The sequence below is a fragment of the Aulonocara sp. 'chitande type north' Nkhata Bay genome, linkage group LG23 (genome assembly GCF_057382095.1).
Source record: "Aulonocara sp. 'chitande type north' Nkhata Bay isolate Kocher_YH1m ecotype deep benthic linkage group LG23, A_spYH_male_GT1.1, whole genome shotgun sequence".
NCBI classification, from domain to species: Eukaryota; Metazoa; Chordata; class Actinopteri; order Cichliformes; family Cichlidae; genus Aulonocara; species Aulonocara sp. 'chitande type north' Nkhata Bay.
The window spans coordinates 51513876-51532950 of NC_141365.1; the positions used below are offsets into that span (position 1 = coordinate 51513876).

General features: G+C 48.7%; 3 protein-coding genes across 3 annotated transcripts; 2 read left to right on the plus strand and 1 right to left on the minus strand.

Moving 5' to 3' along the window:
- The first annotated feature begins 2391 nt into the window (after window positions 1-2391).
- ddrgk1 (DDRGK domain containing 1) lies at window positions 2392-6005 on the plus strand. The gene is made up of 8 exons (XM_086283750.1): window positions 2392-2608; window positions 3138-3287; window positions 3630-3748; window positions 3859-3960; window positions 4041-4163; window positions 4234-4272; window positions 4348-4453; window positions 5679-6005. Exons 1-8 carry the CDS (start codon window positions 2521-2523, stop codon window positions 5837-5839), a joined length of 888 nt encoding a protein of 295 aa, XP_086139876.1. The 5' UTR covers window positions 2392-2520; the 3' UTR covers window positions 5840-6005.
- Window positions 6006-6865: 860 nt separating this feature from the next.
- On the minus strand, window positions 6866-11911 carry cars2 (cysteinyl-tRNA synthetase 2, mitochondrial). The gene is made up of 15 exons (XM_086282466.1): window positions 11548-11911; window positions 11422-11472; window positions 11202-11319; window positions 11054-11125; window positions 10781-10886; window positions 10615-10695; window positions 10383-10512; window positions 9443-9576; window positions 9227-9294; window positions 9054-9120; window positions 8805-8943; window positions 8461-8584; window positions 7783-7878; window positions 7446-7661; window positions 6866-7370 (listed from the first exon to the last, which is right to left on the minus strand). Exons 1-15 carry the CDS (start codon window positions 11760-11762, stop codon window positions 7284-7286), a joined length of 1704 nt encoding a protein of 567 aa, XP_086138592.1. The 5' UTR covers window positions 11763-11911; the 3' UTR covers window positions 6866-7283.
- Window positions 11475-18203, plus strand: atg3 (autophagy related 3). The gene is made up of 12 exons (XM_086282468.1): window positions 11475-12114; window positions 12262-12303; window positions 12389-12438; window positions 14087-14157; window positions 14354-14461; window positions 14650-14702; window positions 14962-15040; window positions 15111-15145; window positions 15220-15372; window positions 15510-15637; window positions 16134-16202; window positions 16673-18203. The coding sequence occupies exons 1-12, from the start codon at window positions 12043-12045 to the stop codon at window positions 16752-16754; spliced, it is 942 nt and encodes a 313-aa protein (XP_086138594.1). The 5' UTR covers window positions 11475-12042; the 3' UTR covers window positions 16755-18203.
- Window positions 18204-19075: the final 872 nt, after the last annotated feature.

Genomic DNA, 19075 nt, shown 5'->3' on the forward strand with positions numbered 1-19075 from the left:
CTTCTTCAGAATACTGTATATACTATGGGCATCATGGTGCTGATCCAGAATCCTTACATTATTATTCATTACTAGAGCTACAATAATAAAGCAAAGAAGAGGGGGAAGTAATAAATATGAAATAATGTATTTATGATGATTGCATTTGTTTCACTATCCACTCTGTGCAGGGGCAAAGCTTATTACATCTTTAAACTGTAGAGATACAATCATTTTACTGCTGTAAAATCCCAATTTTGTCTTATTTAAAATATAAATCTAATATAATCTGCTTCTTAATGTATGTTCTTTAAAATACAGCGTGTGTTTTTAATATATTATAATTATAATAATGCATAATTATGTGGACATGCATATTAGATCGTTTTTAGTGAAATATAATCCCTCCAGAAAGTCCGGAAAAGCCCGGAAACTTCCTTTAAAACTAAATATGTTCCCTGAAACGGTGACAGAGCTACAGACCCATGACAACTATATGCTAAAGCATATAGTTAGGGCTGGAGCAGGTGACCCTGAATCCTCCCTTAGTTATGCTGCAATAGACGTAGGCTGCCGGGGGATTCCCATGATGCTCTGGGAGTTTCTACTTCACTCACTATGTATTAATAGACCTCTCTGCATTGAATCATATCTGTTATTAACCTCTGTCTCTCTTCCACAACATGTCTTTATCCTGTCTTCCTTCTCTCACCCCAACCAATCACAGCAGATGGCCCCGCCCCTCCCTGAGCCTGGTTCTGCCGGACGTTTCTTCCTGTTAAAAGGGAGTTTTTCCTTCCCACTGTCGCCAAAGTGCTGCTCATAGGGGCTCATATGATTGTTGGGTTTTTCTCTGTATCTATGAAGCGCCTTGAGGCGACTTTTGTTGTGATTTGGCGCTATATAAATAAAAGTGAATTGAATTGAAAGCCAGGTAGCCAGCAGCTGTGACCAGCACTACCTGTGCAGTTAATAAAAGGACAGGTAATGTTTGTCACGCTGTTGCACACACAGCACGCTCGTTTGTTTCAGTTCGTCAGCTGCAACAAGACAGCTTACCAATGTGTACGTAATAAGCTAATACTCCTGTGTGCTACACACTACAGTGTACGCTGTACACCTACTTACTGGTTGTGTCGCATCAGTCTGTGTCTCTGAGTTAACTTGTGTTTCTCCTGCAGCTCCGGACCGCTAAAAATGCGCGTGCTCTTTGTGAGCTCGTTCTCGGCTCGTAACCAGCGCGTTCTGCCGTCGAGGGCGATCATTGGTTAAATGTGATCATGTGACTGATGCAAGCCAGATCCTTTCATTTAGCAAAACTGTGATTAATAGTTAAATATAATTGTTGAGGGGCACAGACAGGACTCCGCACACACACATTAAAAAATAAATAATTTTTTTTTTTTTTTTAAAGTTGCCTCAACAAAAGGGCACTTTGGGCACCCATCAGGAAAGGGGCGGGTGCTCAAGCCCCTCTAGCCCCCCCCCCTCTGCACGTGCCTGACACTAACTACACAAGATTTGTGCTAAACGTCGCAAATCTGTCACATCTCAAACACGCCGTCACTCCTAAAACTTTTAAACTCTAATTTAAAAACTGGTATAAAGTCCACACTTTGTCCGTCAGTTGTTTGTCTGTCCTGCTCACGTCTCCAATGGTTGGACATTAACCTGGCTTCACTCCACATCAGCCGCTTTGCTAAAACACCGGTGTCGCACATAAGGACGCTGTCAGAGCCTGTCAGCGACGTTGATCAGCTGCGTTTATACGAATGTGAATCGCATCATTGGCTGGACTGTGGGATAAGGTGGCATCGTTCTGATCCCATACGGGAGCAGCCAGTCACTGACTCACACTGCAGAACAGGATTGTTGAAGTTTTAATTTTAATTTCAATTCAGGTGAGATTTGTTTTGTGGGCAACGCAGATTTTCTGTGCGCAGAGACGTGCCAGCAGTGCGCAATTGCGCACGCGCGCAGCTTGGAGCGGACATTGGTGGGCAATCATAATGACCAGTTTATCTCAACCCTGAGGATAAGCGGAGCATGGACGCGTGGATTTAAGCTGCTCTTCATATGTCGCTACCAAAGAGGACAGTGTTGAAAACCTCTTTTCAATACAAGCTTCAGTGCGCTTCATGTATCCATCACTAACTTGTGGGATCGGCTCGGGTGTGCTGTTCATGCCAGAGTGACCAGTACGACCAGTGCCATCCCTTTCGTGTGAACACAGTTCAGATCTGATCTCCGGTGTTCAGGTTGGTGGATACCGGATAAAGAGGACGACAGCAGAGGCTGCAAACCAAATTAATGAATTGACTTCATTGTTTTCTGTGGTCATCATACAGCAGCTGTACTGAGAACTCCAACACAGCAGGTGGCGCTATGTCCCTTTTCTATCGGTTCACCAAAACACGCGAAGAAGAAGCAGAAGAAGGAAGAAGAAGAAGAAGAAGAAGAAGGAGCGTTAGTACTGAGCTGTCACAGTTGAATAGACGGGATAAAGGAACAGATTCCGTTCAGAGTATTTCCCGGGCAGCTATGGATGTAGCGCTGTATGTGATAGCTGCCGCTGTCCTCGTCGTTCTCATACTGTTTGCCGTGAAGGTGCGGAGGCAGACACGGGCAGGTAGGACCGCCTCACTGCGCTCGGCTGCAGCCGTGGGCCGCTGCCTGGATGCCGACATGCCGCAGTCCAGGCTGCTCGTTTCAGACGCTGTTTGGTAGATGAGCAGCTCGCACACGCTGAGCAGCACCTGTAGCTCTGACTGCTCGGATCTGTGCCGTGTTTTGGTGAAGCCCTAAACGTGTCGATCCGGCTCATAGCGCGCTGACAGCCGGTTGTAAATAATGAGTTCATCAGATGTTGGTGTTAAAGCTCGTCGGGCAGTGGGAATGGAAACGTCACGCGTGGTAACGACGTGCTGTCAGCGTGCAGCTGTGCAGAGCTGATGTGGGCCTGAACGTGTCATCAGCCCGTGGCTGAAGCCAGGACATGAGGACACGGCAGACTTACACCAGCTTTGGCCTGAATCTGTTTAAACTCACCGAAACAGACACAAAACCCCAGCTTTATGTGGTCACCCCCCCAGTTTAAATATTTACTTAATTGACAAAGTGTGTGCATGGCTCATAGTTTCCTTGTGCTGTGTGCTCAGCCGACGAGGACCAGCGCAGGGATGTTGTGCGTGCAGCGGGGCCCCCTCAGCGAGCAGCAGAGGAGCGAGGAGCCGGCATGCCTCGCAGGAGAAGGAACCTGGCCAGTGTGATGGCAAACAGACGACCTCAGAGAGAAGCTGTGGAACGCGGTAAAGCCCCTGAAACAAACACGTTAGTGTGCTGGAAGAGTCTGCTCGGCTCGTGGTTGAGCTCTCGGAGCGTATGTTTCATGAGGGCCTCTCCGAGCAGAAGCACAGGCTTCCTGTGGGACAAATGTCCCTCATAATGTCCCTGCATGTTCATCACACAAAGATGAATTTCAACATTAAACTTTGGCTTTTCCCACAGTTTTTGCTGAGCATTTATAACGTGTCACATTATTTGATTTCACCCCCCTTTTTTCTGTTTCCACTTCTGCTGATCAAATGCAAAAAAACACACAGTAAAGGTGCTGTTTATACATGAGAATGAGTGTGTCCTGCTGCTTTCAGAGGAGGAGCCTGTGGAGGAAGACGAGGCGGAGCAGCAGAGCTTCCAGCCGACTGCAAAGGTCGGAGCCAAGAAGCAGCGGAAGTTGGAGGAGAAACAAGCCAAGAAAGCCCAGAGGGAGGTGAGACACGCTCCACTGTCCACTCAGGGCTCGTTTCGATCTACTGGTTTTTAATGAACTCTGTTCTACTGCAGTGTCTTCAAAGTCACTTTACAGTTTACTATTTTCAGGCTGAGATGGAAGAAAGGGAGGAAAGGAGGAGGATGCAGGAGCTCAGAGAACAGGAGAGGCAGCAGGCAGAGGAGAAGGAGCGGCTGCTGGAACAGAAACAGGTCTCACCGAGTCTCCTCGGCAGCTTTCCTCGGGTGCTCACGTGATCAGATGCTGATGCTCTGTGCTGCTCTCCACTCAGGAGGAGCAGGAGCGCCGAGCTAAAGAGGAGCAGGAAAAGCGCGAGGAGGAAGAGTACCTGAGACTCAAGGCTTCCTTTATCGTAGAAGAGCAGGGAGAGGAGGAGCAGCTCTCTGAGGACCAGGTCAGACCGGAGACATTATGGTAAACATTCCTGTTTTATTTGGAGTAAACCTCTGCTTGTGTATTCTCAGTCACGCAACCTGCTGCAAGAATTCATCCAGTACATCGAGGTAAGGCCGCCCACTCCGCCGCTGCTCCCCTGCTGACATCAGTCGGCGTCTTTCTAACTGTCTCCTCTGCTGCAGACCTCTAAGGTGGTTCTCCTGGAGGATCTGGCTTCTCATTTTGGGATGAGGACACAAGATGCCATCAGCAGACTGCAGGACCTGCTGGCTGAAGGCTCCCTCACAGGTTAGCGCGTCAAGACCGTTCAAATACACTGAACATGTCAGATCCAATATGCCAGGAGGCCAGAAGATGAATTAATTACATAATTAATGAGGAAAATCAGGCTGACAGTTGCTGTTGTGAAGGATCATTCGTCCTGAGTGAGCCCGACTGCACATCCTCCCACATGTTCATGGACGACTTCAGCTCGTTCCTGGCAGTAAGCACAGAGCTTCTGTGCTCGATGCTGCCACCAGATGTCCACGTAACTGTCTGAGCATTGGTTCTGGTTGCTATTATGAAGTGCTGATGCAGTATCTAGGAGGCAGATCCTACGGTGACCTGTGGGGTGGCTTTAGCTCAGGTGGTAGAGCAGGTCACCTAACCAGAAGGTTGGTGGTTCATTCCCAGTCTGCAGAGTGAACGTGAAGCTACGTTCACTCTGCAGGTCGTAATGCTCGATTCTGAGTTTTTGATCAAATCCGATTTTTTTGTCTGCTCGTTCACACTACAAATAAAATGCGACAGCAAACGCGCTCTAGTGTGAACGCTCAAAGCAGCTGCATGCGCAAAAGAAGACGTCACGCACGACGCGCTCTGTTTAGACCCAGAGCAACAGTGTTGTTTGACTGATGGCCTTAATATAAAGACTTCGGACTTCACGTTTCCCAATTTTTGCTTTAAGTTATTTTGTTATTCACATAATAATGTAAATAACCTAATAATGATCCTTATTGCTGTTTTAGAGCAGCACTGCTTCAAAGGATAGCTGCAGATTTCTGTCAGATAAAATGTTCACGTTTCTCCAACGTTGTCTTCCCAGCAGTTTCACGGGATGACCAGGAAGCGTTCGCGATGTCTTCTCCGGCGCTGATAATGGCGTCTGTCTTGTGTCAGTGACGTAAAAGACGGATTTAATGCAACATGACCATCAAACAGCAGTCGCTTTCTGAAACATCAGATATGTGTCGGATTCAGCACCACATACGAAAGTGACCCAGGTCGGATTTGAAAATATCGGATTTGTGCCGTTCACACTGTCATAGCATGATGGGATAGATGGTCGCACAGGGTCAGAAAAGTCTGATTTGATGCGCTTTCGCCTGCAGTGTGAACGTAGCCATAAATGGGAAGTGCTTAGAAAAAAGCCCTTGAATGTGTGAATGTGCAGAGCGCTTTGAGTGCTCAGACTGAGGAGAACGGTGCTGTATAAGAAACGATGCATTCACTGTTTACTTGTTGTCTGCAGGTGTGATTGATGACAGAGGGAAGTTTATCTCCATCACTCCAGGAGAGCTGGACTCTGTGGCTCAGTTCATCAGGCAGCGAGGCCGAGTGTCCATCACAGAGCTGGCTCAGGCCAGCAACTCTCTGATCAACCTGATGCCTGAGAGTCGCAGTGCTGCCTGACACTCTGTGGACACATCCTTGAGTGGCTGTTGACACACAGCTGGACTCTTCACTGCCATCCTGTGTGGCTCAGTACTCTTAATCACAGCAGACGTCAGGTTACAGTTGACCTCCCAGTATGAGGATTTCAGCCAAACTGGAATAAACAAATCCTGAGTTTTATCAATGACTTGTGTATTTTTGCATTTGCACAACGGCGTTTCTTCTTTACTGGAGTCGTGAAGCAACTCAGTGGCTCAAAGTAACACCCCACACTCATGTCTGTGAAGGTTCTCAGTCATCCAGGTCATCGTAGTCTAAGGAGCTTGCAAAGAAAAGCGTCTGGACTTCTTTAAGTTACTTGAAGACGTTTCACCTCTCATCAGAGAAGCTTCTTCAGTTCTGAGGTCAAATGGTGGAGAGTCCCAGATTTAAGCCTGGTGGGAGTTTCCCCCACAGAGGGACAAAAGGACCCCCTGATGATCGATCCTCCATCTAATCACATGAGCCGAGGTGTGAAAACAGGTGTGGGTCCCAATCAGCCAGAGTTTCAGGTGAGTTCATTGTGAAACCTGGCCCCACCCTGTCATGTGATGTCCTGAGGTCAGATGGCCCAGGATGTGAGTGGGCGTTAAGGCGTCTGGGAAGGAACTCAGAACTGAATTATAGATGGCAGACAGTTGTTGTGTTAAGCCCCGCCCTCTGTTCAAAGATGGTCGCTCACAGTGGACATAGATGCTTCTTTCACTCCTCTTTGACCTTAGAACTGAAGGAGCTTCTCTGATGAGAGGTGAAACGTCTTCAAGCAACTCAAAGAGGTCCAGACGCTTTTCTTTGCAAGCTCCTTAGACCCACACTTGGGTATATTTATGGTGGGCTTTCTACGTGTGCTGCATTCAGTTTGTTCCACACATTTGTGTCAGCTCTGATTGGTAATGGTTAAACTACCCAGAAGCTTCGTGTGCTACTCATGAAGGAAGTTCTCGTTATTCTCAGACCTTGTACTCAGAGATGAATCCATAAAGAGACTGCGAGTTTAAGGACCAATGCAGTACTTTCAGCAAAACTTTAATGTATCAATGCCAAATACAGTGGTGGTGGGGTATGCTGCCAGACCTCTGCAGCTCCTGGTGCTGTAGGATGGTGAGCATCAGCCTTGTGGGGTGAATAAGGTGAGGTGGGTATCAAACCTTGATACTGCAGGTACAGCCAACTGTGAGCATTACAGCAGCTCAGACTTAGTCCAGTACTGGATAACCACCGGGTTTTAAAAATAAAGGAGGCCTGTAACATGACTGAGAGGTGGAGCCACAGTGACAGGCAGGTACAGCACGTGGCTCAGGAAACAAACTAAGAGTCCAGCACCCTGAGCTTCTGTTTTATGGCATCGTGCTGTTTTCTTGTTATTCCAAGTCTTTCCGTCGAGTCCACAAAGCTCAAATCATTGTTAGAAATGAAAAAACCTTCAGCTGGACGTCTCCTCGCCTTTGTCCTCTGGTCCTTGTCCTCTCGCGCTCATTTTGATCTCCCACGTGGAGGTGGCTCCTCTATCCTGAAAACACAAGACAATCCCACCAGTGTAGCCCGAAACAGGAAATGCACTGAGCTAACCTTCTGTGCGTCGTACCTTTATCAGCACACCCAGGGGCGCCAGGTCCTCTCTGAGGGCATCGCAGGCTTTAAGCAGAGGGAGTCTGTCAGGGTGCAGTCCAGCTCTGCTCGGGGATCCTGTGGATGAACCGTCCCGCCGAGCGAGCGCGAACTCTCGAACTTTGCTCCTGAACTGAGTCAGCTGTTCCACAACCGGCTGCAGACTGCCTCGGCTGCTCAGCACCTCAGCCTCCTTCAGAGGACAGAGACACACGGGAGACCTCTTCAATCAAGGATTATTATCATGATTCACTGACAGACGCCTCAGTGTCATGCTGCCCGCTGAAGGGACATCACAGTGAAAAAGTGCTGACCTTAGTGTGCAGGTCGATGCCAAACACATCCAAGACATCTCTGACGTAGGTGACCATTGCTCCGAACACGGCGGGGCTGCGGGCCGCCCCAGCAGGCTGAACAGAAACAGGCTCGTGTCTGAATGTGCAATACGCTTAGAACAAGTATCGCTGCTGCTCACTGACCACACTGTTGTCATAGCTCCTGTTCCTGATCTCTAGTGCAGGGGTGGGCCACTCCAGGCCTCCAGGGCCGCTGTCCTGCAGGTTTTAGATCTCACCCTGGATCAACACAGCTGAATCACATGACCAGTTCATTACCAGGCCTCTGGAGAACTTAAAGACATGTTGAGGAGGATTTATCCATTTAAATCAGCTGTGCTGGATCAAGGACACGTCTAAAACCTGCAGGAGCCCAGCCTTCAAGGCCCGGAGCTCCCCACCCCTGACCTAACCCGACGTCTGCTGGCAGAAGTTCAGATTTCACAACAGTGGGACTGTCCAGCTGTTGTGACAGAGGTGGAACTGAAGCCTGTCTATTCTGACCACTCAAAGCTCTTCAGACCAACATGTAACCCAACATACGACAGCATGATCCCAGAGCGCCAATACTGCCAGACCTGGTGGAGACCCAGCTGCTAACTGGGACTTTCCACCAACATCACTGACACACTGACATCAAACCTGTCAGACAGTTACCGTAGAAACAGGCTGAAGCTGGCAGTTTCCGTGATAAACCAGATTCATCAGAGCACTTATGGCTCTCGGTGTATCAAAGTCATCTGCTAGAGTGGACATGACAGTGGATTTAGTCTCAGCCAGCCTGAAAAGTACAAAAACACAGGAAGACAGTTTGTAGACGGAGCAGAACCTCTCAGGCATCAGCTGAATGTAGCAGGCAAGCGTCTCAGAATGCATGACTGCTGCCGGCACTAGCATCTGTCCTGTCCTCACTGCTTCAGCTAATTACAGCTGTGCGAGGAACAGGAGAGACAGAAATATGAGGAGGACACTCGGCCATGGGCGGAGGAGAAAGTGGGCACCTGCTCCAGAGCAAATCCTCCTGCACGTGTGAACACTGCAGCTGACCCTTCATGTAGGCCTGAGCATCGTGGCAGAAGGTGGAGATGGTGTCCAGAGTGCTGCGAGCCTCCAGCACGCTGCTGTCGCTGTAGTCGATAGCTGTGGAGACATTACAGGAAGTGCAGTTTAACATCGCAGCTATGCGACTCGAACTCCAATAACGAATGCATTCATGTATCAGACTGGGAAAACCTAATCGTGTGCCTCACCTGATCTGTATTTGCTCAAAAGACAAAACATCCGGAATTCATTGGCAGAATAAGACCGCAGAAAATCCTGACGAGGACGAAGACGTGATCATTTTCACCCACTCCACACAGCATAGCGCATTCAGGTATTAATGCAATAACACAAATAAGACAAGGAGTCAGCAGGACTGTACCTTGATGCTGATGTAGTTCTTTAAAGATTTAGACATTTTCTCTGGACTGCCCTTCAGGTGTAAGTGCCCTAAAAACAGCAACAACACGCTGAACAGAGCACGACACACAGCTGCTCCCAAACTCAGCTCTGCAACACGAATGACCCCCAAACACTTTCAGACAGCGTCTGCTTTCCAGAGAGCGTGCACGAGGCACGAGCCACGTCTGGCTTTTACCTGAGTGCAGGAAGTAGTTTGCCCATTGTCCACACTGGTGATACGCCTCACTCTGAGCGATCTCATTCTCGTGGTGAGGAAAAGCCAGGTCGATCCCTCCAGAGTGGACATCCAACTGTCCCCCAAACATGGAGCTGAAAGCACACGAACAGGAAACTCATCAGCGCTCAAACTCAGGCTAATTAAATCCTGCATTCAACTGTTCGACTGAAGAAACAAACATCACTGCTGGACTAACATGAAGTCAGTGTTGCTAACAGTTGCTAACACTGGGGTCCATTTTTTCACAGTATAACCTTTCATTTCACTTTTGCAGGTTTGCCTTTTAAAGCAGGCGCAGACTCATCTCAGCTGTTAGTACATCCCCTGAGGACAGCAGATATCCTTACAGTTGTAAGGATTTAAATTTGCTGTGGGTCCTTTATCCTGACATTGTAAGACAAGTGTTAAAACCTTGTTGTGTACCTTATTCTGTCCTTTACACTGTAGGCAGGTGAGCACACAAGTTCAATCTGACTTGTTCCATCTGAGACAGCTGGCCGAGGGAAAGCCAAACCTTCCAGCTAAAGTCTGAACGTGTTGTTCATCTGTTCAGTACTTGCAGACGGGACTGCTGCAGTTCTTTGGTTTGGACCAGGCCTCTCTTTACTGCAGCTGCTCGTCTGCTGGCCGGTACGAAACAGAAGGAGCACACGTCCCTGCTGTTGGCCGCTCTACACTGGCTTCCAATTTAGAATTGTAATCAACCCACAACAAGAAAACGTGTCTACAAACTGAGGAAATGCAGAAACCACAGGTTGTTCAGTCGCCCACTTCACGATGCCACGGAGGAAACAAATCACCGCAGTAAAAGTCGCCTCATTTACTGAGGTCTGTCTGTAACTGGGCAAAGATAAGAATTCCCAAGCGTTAATGGGATTCATGACCAAACAGAACAAACCTAGCAATGGTAGAACATTCAATATGCCAGCCCGGTCTTCCTCTGCCCCACGGGGACTCCCAGTATGGTTCTCGAGGTTTCGACGGTTTCCACAGAGCAAAGTCCCTCGGGTCCCGTTTGTTTGAGGAGCCTGCAGAGCCGTAGAGTTTGCGGTCAGTAAACTCGGGCGTCTCACTAACATCGACATGGAAACAGAAATAATAAGAAAGGATTAACTCACACCAACACTCACCGGGCTCTCCCTGAGGATCCACAGCTCCCACAAACCTGCCGTACCTGCCACCAATGGACTGAATGTCAAAATACACATCGCCTGCAACCAAAGCAGTGCACAAGTGACACCTCCAGCATTTCAGACGACCAAAAACACCAAACAAAACAAGCTCCTCCATATTTACCTTCTTTCGTGGCATAAGCGTGTCCATTTCTGATGATCTTCTCAATAAAGGCGACGATATGATGCACATTCTCTGTGACCCTTAAATACACTGCAGGAGGAACCACCTCAACACAACAACATGAAGACGTGTTTATACATGAACAGGATGGTTTTACAAACGCTGAAACTCAGAGTGGAGGTAAAATTGTGCAGTGCTTCATGAAATAGATCTATCCTTTTATCCTGTGCATGCTGTAACGCAGGCTGATCTGCTGCAGGTCTAAGCTCACACCTTAAGCGACAGCATGTCCCTCTTGAACTCGTCCTCGTACACTGCGCTGACGGCGGCTGGGGAAACGTTTTCCTGTTGGACCACATGAAACACATGACGTCAGCAGGTGAGAACAGAGCAGCAGCCAGCAGGTGCAGGACGGCCTCACCTCCCAGCTTCTTCTGATGATCTTGTCATCGATGTCAGTGATGACCATGGCATGGATCACGGTGATCCCAAACAGTCTGCTGAGGATCCTCTGCAGGATGTCAAACCTCACGTATGAGCTGTGACGGAACAAACCCACAGAGCTCACACACACACACACACACACACACACACACCGTTTACCTGCACGCCATAGCCTCACCTACTGTTGCCATAGTTACCTTGCATGACCCAGGTGAGCGTGATCGTACACGGTGGGTCCACAGCTGTACCTGAGATGTAACACATAAGTGGGTTATTAGGCCGCCGTGTGCCGGCATGAGCAGCACAGTGGTCAGAGTCCGTACCAGGTCGCGACCCCCTCTCTTGTCAGGATCAGGGGCTCCTTCTGTTTGCTCAGGCTGTTAAAAGTCTTCAAGCCCGTATCAAAGCCGCTAGGCCTCACCCACTCCCTCCCGGACACACTGCAGCTGGGTCCGTGGGACGTGGATCGGACCGTGACCGCCGGTGAAAGTCCGGGGACCGGTGCCCTCCACAGCAGCGAGCTCACCTGTTTCCACATAGCGCAGGCCGCCGTGGTTTGAAGGCGAAGTCTGCGGTGTGACCGCACCGGAGCTCACGCACAGCTCACCGCAGCGGTTCCGACGCTGAAACAAACCGATCTAAACGCGGTTGTTTCGCTCTTCACGCACGTTTAAGCCACTCCTACACTTCTCGCGAGAGTTGTATAGCGGAAGTTTATAGGCGAATCATGTGACTCGGTGTAGCTGGCAGTGTGAACAGCTATGCCAAAATAGTCGGAGCTCTGACAGGAAGGTTCAGATCCCAGAGGATTCTCCGATATGCAGAACGTGATCAACACGGTGAAGGGCACGGCCCTCGGGGTGGCCGAGTTATTCACCCCGGTATTAAAGGTAAGCGCGGCAGCTAGCTGCTGGTAGCTGTAGCCGCTCGGACGTCGGGGCTTCATTTGTGCTCTCGGTGTGAAATGTTTGACACGCAGCTGCTTCACCGGAAGTGAAGCGGAGCACTAACAGCTTTCGCTTTGTTGTTAATGACAGGAATCGAGATTCAAAGAGACGGGAGTCCTCACGCCGGAGGAGGTGAGACCGACACAGCCCCGCATACACTGTTCCTCCGCGGCTCTGCTCAGGGCCTCACCTGTCCGCTCCTCTGTCTGTCTTTCAGTTTGTAGCAGCTGGAGATCACCTGGTTCATCACTGCCCCACATGGAAATGGTGAGAGGCTTAATTCATGTCAAACACGACGAGTCCGTGTCATTAAAAAAGAAACGCACGAAAGACGAAACTAGACGCTTGGTGCCGTGTTTCTGGAAGCGTGTCTCCGTGTGCTCCGACGGTCAAAGCTCAGTTTCTCCACTCATTCAGACGCCACATTTATACACGTCGTTCCTGTGACAAACGTTTGACCTGCAGATGGAAAATGTAAAAAAACCTGCACTTTTTTTTACTGTAGTAACACCACAAATGAGCCGTTTATACAAAGGGGCCGCTTTCCCATCATCTGTGCTCATGCTTACATGCTTCACATCATCATCACCACAAAGGGTTAAAGGAAATATACTGGGCACCATAACTAACTCAAACTCCAAGTAACTGCTGCAAACCAGCACTGTAGGGGGACAGAATGACCAAACCATCAGCGTACGTTAAAAAAGGAAAGATCATACAAAGAACACGTATGTGCGATATCCTTACATGTGCGGGCTCGATTGTTAGAGCTCCTGGAAACTGTGGTACACGGTCCCATTCAGTCCATCGAGCAGTTGTCAAAGAGCGCAGAGTTGGCAGTCTTTATCAATCTGTCCAAACAAGTTTTCGATGCACAGAGTGGAGCTGAAACTGTGAGATTGCACCACACAGTGCAACGTCACCCCCACCCTCCACTAAGACAATGAAACCCAGGTGCTGCTGTGATGGGGGGCGCTGTCATAACCTTGTTTACAGCTGTGCAGCTTGGCTGCAGTCCTCGTCTTCAGTAGTAATGACAGAGCTTTCTGCCCCTTTGCTTTAGTCACAAAGTGTTGATCATCTGTGGACTTGCTCTGCTGATGAAATGTTGCTCCGCCTCTCTGACTCAGTCTTTATTAGCCACCAGCTGGCAGGTTCAAACCCAGAGCTTCTTGATGGGAGGCAGCAGTGTTACCGCTGCACCAGTGTGTCGCCAACATTGTCCGTCCTGCTGCAGTGTGGTGACGATTAATGTTGCCTGTGCTGACAGCTTTCACAGGAACGTTTGTGTGGAAAATGAGGATGCGGCCTCAGAGCTCGCATGAGTGTTGAATGTGTCCGAGCGATTTCACAGCATAATGGAAGAAGCTGTTGTGATGCAACACGGAGAAACCCAGCTTGTGTCATTATGGCACATCATCACACACTGAAACCTGCTGCCACAGAACAGAGGTCGTTTTTTATGTTTTGCATGTCAAATGCAGGACAAATGTAAAAGCTGGATGTAGTTACTGTGACCTCCCCTGTTGGAGGCTTGATTTGAAGCCATGAAGTTGATATCGGTTAACGGTCAGTGATAATGGCTTGTGATTGACAGCTTGTTAGTTAATGTGAGTTCATGCCACAGATAATCTTCCATTGTGAAATGCAGCATCACCACGAGCTAGACCCAAACTGAGGACACAAAGCCGTTTCACTCAAGAGCCAAAGCCACAGCTGTCCACATCTAGTGCTCTTTAGACTGAAGGACCTCGTTAGACTTCATGTTTCCAAACCAGAAGCTCAGTCCATGTTCTTCACTGTCAGAAAGATGAGAACAACTGTAATAAACTGTGGTTTGTAACCAGGGTGGAGGTCTCAGGACCTGAGCCGGGCTAAAACGGCAGCAAATGATCTGTTTTTTCTCTCCCGTCAGGGCCACTGGAGAAGAAGCAAAGGTGAAGCCATATCTGCCACAGGACAAACAGTTTCTCCTGACACGCAATGGTGAGAGGCAGACTTCAGGAAGTTCAGTCAGCAAGTCTGACTCACTGCTTCAGTGTTTAGTGACACAAGACTGAACCTCAAGTGCCTTAAAGTTCAGGACAGGACTGAAGTTTTTAAAGATGATATTGTGAACAAATAATTTTGTGTGTTTCAAAGTGTCATTGCTGTGTGTGTGTGTGTGTGTGTGCGTGCGCAGTGCCCTGTTACAAGCGCTGTAAGCAGATGGAGTATTCAGATGAGCTGGAGGCCATCATCGAGGAGGACGATGGAGACGGGGGCTGGGTGGACACCTACCACAACACAGGTGTGATGCTGGTGGTACCCGCGCACAGCTAACTGTTCGTTCACTGTCACATACTGGAGTGGGCTACATGCTTCACATACGATCACACTGATCAATCTCATTCTGATGACGTGGCCGTGATATCAGACGTGTGCTGAGTATTTCCTGATGACTGTGTCAGTAAAGATCCCCTGAATGTGTCTGTGCAGGTGTGTTAGGAGTCACAGATGCTGTGCAGGAAATCTCACTGGACAACAACAAGGTTTGATTTCTAATTAATATGAATGTAAAATCCTCCACCGCTCTAATAGTTCCATCCCTCGGCTGAAGGACCGAGGGCGTGCGTGACGGAGGGATGTTTCCTCCCAGATTACTGCTCAGATGTGAATGAAACGGTTCGTTTGCTCAGTTTCGCTCCTTGCGATTGGTGGACCATCATAAAAGCCTCAATGCCATCGATTGCGTCTCCGGTGTCTGATTGTGCGGTTACATATCTGTGCTCTTAATCTGAACTCTTCTAGGATAAGAACATGAATGCCCCGTCTGCAGCATGCTGTGATGATGAGGATGATGAAGACGGAGAAGCGGCAGATATGGAAGGTATTGATCGTGTCTTTCTGTGGTTTGGATGTGCTCCCAGATCGGCCCTCACACTCTGCTGTCTTTTCAGAATATGAAGAAAGCGGGCTGTTGGAAACAGACGAGGTACGCTCGCAGCGCTGTCTGACCTCGGCCATCATCCGCCCGACTCCGGCCTGACTCTTGTTTTCTGTCTCTAGGCAACCCTGGACACCAGCAAAATAGCAGAAACTAAAACCAAAGCAGAACCTGGCAGCGAAGACGCCATTCTTCAGACGAGAACATATGACCTGTACATCACATACGATAAATACTACCAGACCCCTCGACTCTGGCTCTTTGGATATGATGAAGTATGAACTTTATTCTTCGCGGTATAGAGATGATAAGCAGTCGATAGACTCCGAGCGTGAACATCTGCAGTCTGCTGCTTCTTGTTGAGAAGGAGCGCAACCAAAACTGAGACCAGCTTTGTTGCTTTGTCTCCCAGGACAGGCAGCCGCTCACTGTAGAGCAGATGTACGAGGACATCAGTCAGGACCACGTGAAGAAGACGGTCACCATCGAGAACCACCCCCACCTTCCTCCACCTGCCATGTGCTCGGTTCACCCCTGCAGGTGAGAGTTTCGTTTGTCGCGTTGAAAGATGCAGACCCACCACACAGCTGCACCTGTGATGGTGTCGAGGCTTATTGTGCTGAATGAATGAATCGGGAAAAGATGGATGACACTGTGGTGGGTTCGCTGATGCTGATTTGCACTGTGACTTCTTCACTGCGCTCTAAGAAGCCAAACGTTGTCACACACTAACTTCCTGTTTTCACTAGAAGCTGCTGCTCCAGCCCAAAACCTGTTTCACACGTTCAACTCACTTCTGTGTTCAGTTCAACTTGATTTCTATACCGACCGCAGATGTTATTGTAAGGCAGAGCCCCTGCAACAGTACTGAGTGATCACATGACCATTAATAGCGAGTCAGCTGGTGCTGGTATCGAGTCGCATTCTTCTGCGTCTCCGCTGAGATAAAGGAACCGTGGTCGTGTTTAAGGATGTCTGTGTCGCAAACCTTTTGACAAGAACCTTTAACCTTTGAACTCGTGACCTTTGCTTTCAGGCATGCTGAAGTGATGAAAAAGATCATTGAGACTGTGGCAGAAGGAGGAGGAGAGCTGGGAGTGCATATGTATCCTTTGATGATGTCACGCGTCACCACAGCGACGCAATGAAAGGAAAGTGGCTCCGTTGAGAAGCTTAACTTTGTGCATGTTGTGTATTTTCGGCTATTTGCAAAAGGAAAGTGTCAGAGCTGTTGGAGGTGTGGGCGCTGCAGCAGCACCCAGCAGGGGAAGCTCCGGTCAGCAGCAGAGCCAAAGAGAGCCTGTGTCGCTCTGCTGGCTCCTAACAGCATCTCTCCAGACCAGCCAAGAAGCTGCCTGAGGAGGTGCCAGGCTTACCAGGATAAGCAGCAGGGATGGATGTTTTCACCTCTGTACACCAGCAGTTCATTGACGTATCAGCACTTCGATGTTTTATAGGAGCCGGCTGCAGCCAGGCAGGAAGAGCAGCACTCGGCGGCTGGCCTGCAGCGAGTGTTCGTGGTCAGGCAGGTGGTCGCTCTACCCCCACCTCTGTTTCCTTAACTGATGCTTTCAGGTATCTTCTGATTTTCCTCAAGTTTGTGCAGGCCGTCATTCCCACGATAGAATACGACTACACGAGACATTTTACCATGTAGGTGCCTCTGCTGCAACACCACGTGCACACGGGAAATACCAGAGATGGTCTCCGCTCTCAATACAACTGGTCTGCTGAATGTTTGTGCTACTCTAAGATGCTTTGTGTGGAAGTGTCAAGGATATGAAACGCTGTCTCTTAAAAGAACGGGCTGACGTACTAGGACACGTGCTTGTTTTCTGCTGAACCCAGAGAAACCCGATCAGCATCAGTTTGATCTGTGTGTATGCAGCACAGAGTAGGATGCTGTCATGCAAACGGCACAGCTACCCTGCTCTGTTGCATAAATTCAGATACGTTGTGTGTAGTTCTGTCTCTGTGATAAGCTGGCTAAACACATCAGAGGTGAGGTCTAACCCTCGGTAACCAAGGTCCTCATCACCCAAGAGCTCGACTGCACCTGCAATGTCTCTGCGGGACAGTGAAGCTTATTGATGGTTAGTGTGATTAGGAGTGTTTAAACAGAAGCTAAGCAATGTCCTGCTGCAGGGAAGGATTGATGTGTGCTGCTTTAGTTCCCAGTCTGACACTCATTCATGTGTTGGTGTAAGATCAGGTTTGCTCCTCCCACAGCGCTGCGCTGCTTAGCCCCGACCTTAGAGAAACTAAACGAATCCTCCTCTTCATCATGGAGGCGATCCTGCAGTTAGGAACTTAAAACTGTCACATTCAAGCTTGAAATCACTGCTGCTTGGTGCGAGTTTGTGGTAGACGATTCCATCAGTCCAGCACTCACTCTGCTCTCTGGCTGCACCAGCCTGTGGAAACAACTCTGTGTTTAGCAGCTTCGGCTGCATCCACTCGTGCTCATGTCTGCCCACTTGTGTCTCAGCTCAGTGGGTGCTGAGACACAGGAAAACTGAAGCAGGAGCCCAACAACTTCTGGATGGCTACAAATAATAAAGCAGCCTTGTCTCGACGGCGGCGTCGAGGGAAGCTCGTGGAGCACGGATGTTTCCCGTCAGCTGTCCTCGCTTCCATCCCAACGCTCTCTGCGGGAATCGAGGCTGAACCTCAGTTTGTTGTGAATGTGCTGATCCCGTTTCTGTGTCGGTCTTCAGTTGTGAGCAGGTTTCTAATTGATGCTTCAGAGGATTTGTTGTCAGATGTAACTCTGTGTCTAATGTATTACTGACCTTTGAAGAGGTTTGCTGTGACCTCTGCAGAGCAGCCTCACTGATGCAGTTTAACTACACGTCCATGTTTCCTGTAACCTGTCATGTTTGGCTCATTACAGTGGCAGCACTCATCCATACAAAGCATCTGCTTCAGTAATCCACAGCTTGCTTCCTCGTGTGTTGGTTGATCAAATATTCTCTTTGTATCTGTGCCTGTTGGTCCAGTCTTCTAATTTAAGTTGCTTGGTGGTGAGGCTTCACCGTTTCAGAAAGATGTACATTTATCAATAAAGAGTTTCCCAAATATTGCAAGAAAAATGCTGTTTATGGATGTATTTATTGGTGCTGGGGAGGGGCGGTGGTAAGTAAAACATCTCAAACCTAAAAATGTTCCTTCATGATACACGTTATGCTGCAGGTGGCAAGGTTACAGGTGAAGGAAAAGCCAGCACAAAGTGTCCTGGTCGTAGTTCTGAGGCCTAACAGCTGATGGCGTTCCCTCCCTACAGCTTGTACGTTTGCTCTCTGCATGACCTCAACGTGCTTAAGCCACTCCTTTGTTGCCATAGCAGCATCTGACTGATAACGGTCTCCAGCCTCCTGGCTGAGGGAGAAAGATTAGCATCTAAGATTTTCCATCACTGGCCCGTCTGCGCCTCACTGTGGTGAAGTCACAGTCAGAATATTACATGAGATCAATAAAACAAGGATTTTAAATAGAGAAATGTCAGACTTCTGGAAAGTCTAATCCTGCATGTGTACTCAGTACTGCCTCAGTGCAGCGTGGCATGGATGCTGTCAGCCTGGGGCACTGCTGAGGTGTTGTTTTGTTCCGTCTCATGTCGCTCATCTTTCTCTTTTCAGTGGAAGTTTTTCTTCCACAAGCTTTCTATTAGTGTTCTTTGTACAGCGCTTTGGGGACACCAATGATGGTTTTCTGCGGAACTGTCATGTCAGCAGTCAGGATTGTGATTCCTACTGAACCAGACTGAGAGACCATTTAAAGGCTCAGCAACTCTTTGCAGGTGTTATGGATTAATTGGCTGATTAAAGAATGACCCTTTAAGCCTACAATATTGAACCTTTTCACCATATTCTAATTTTCTGAGCTCTTGAATTTGGGCTTTTCATAATCTTTAAGCCACAATCATCAAAATGATAACAAATAAAGGCTTGAAATATCTCACTTTGCATGTAACGAGTC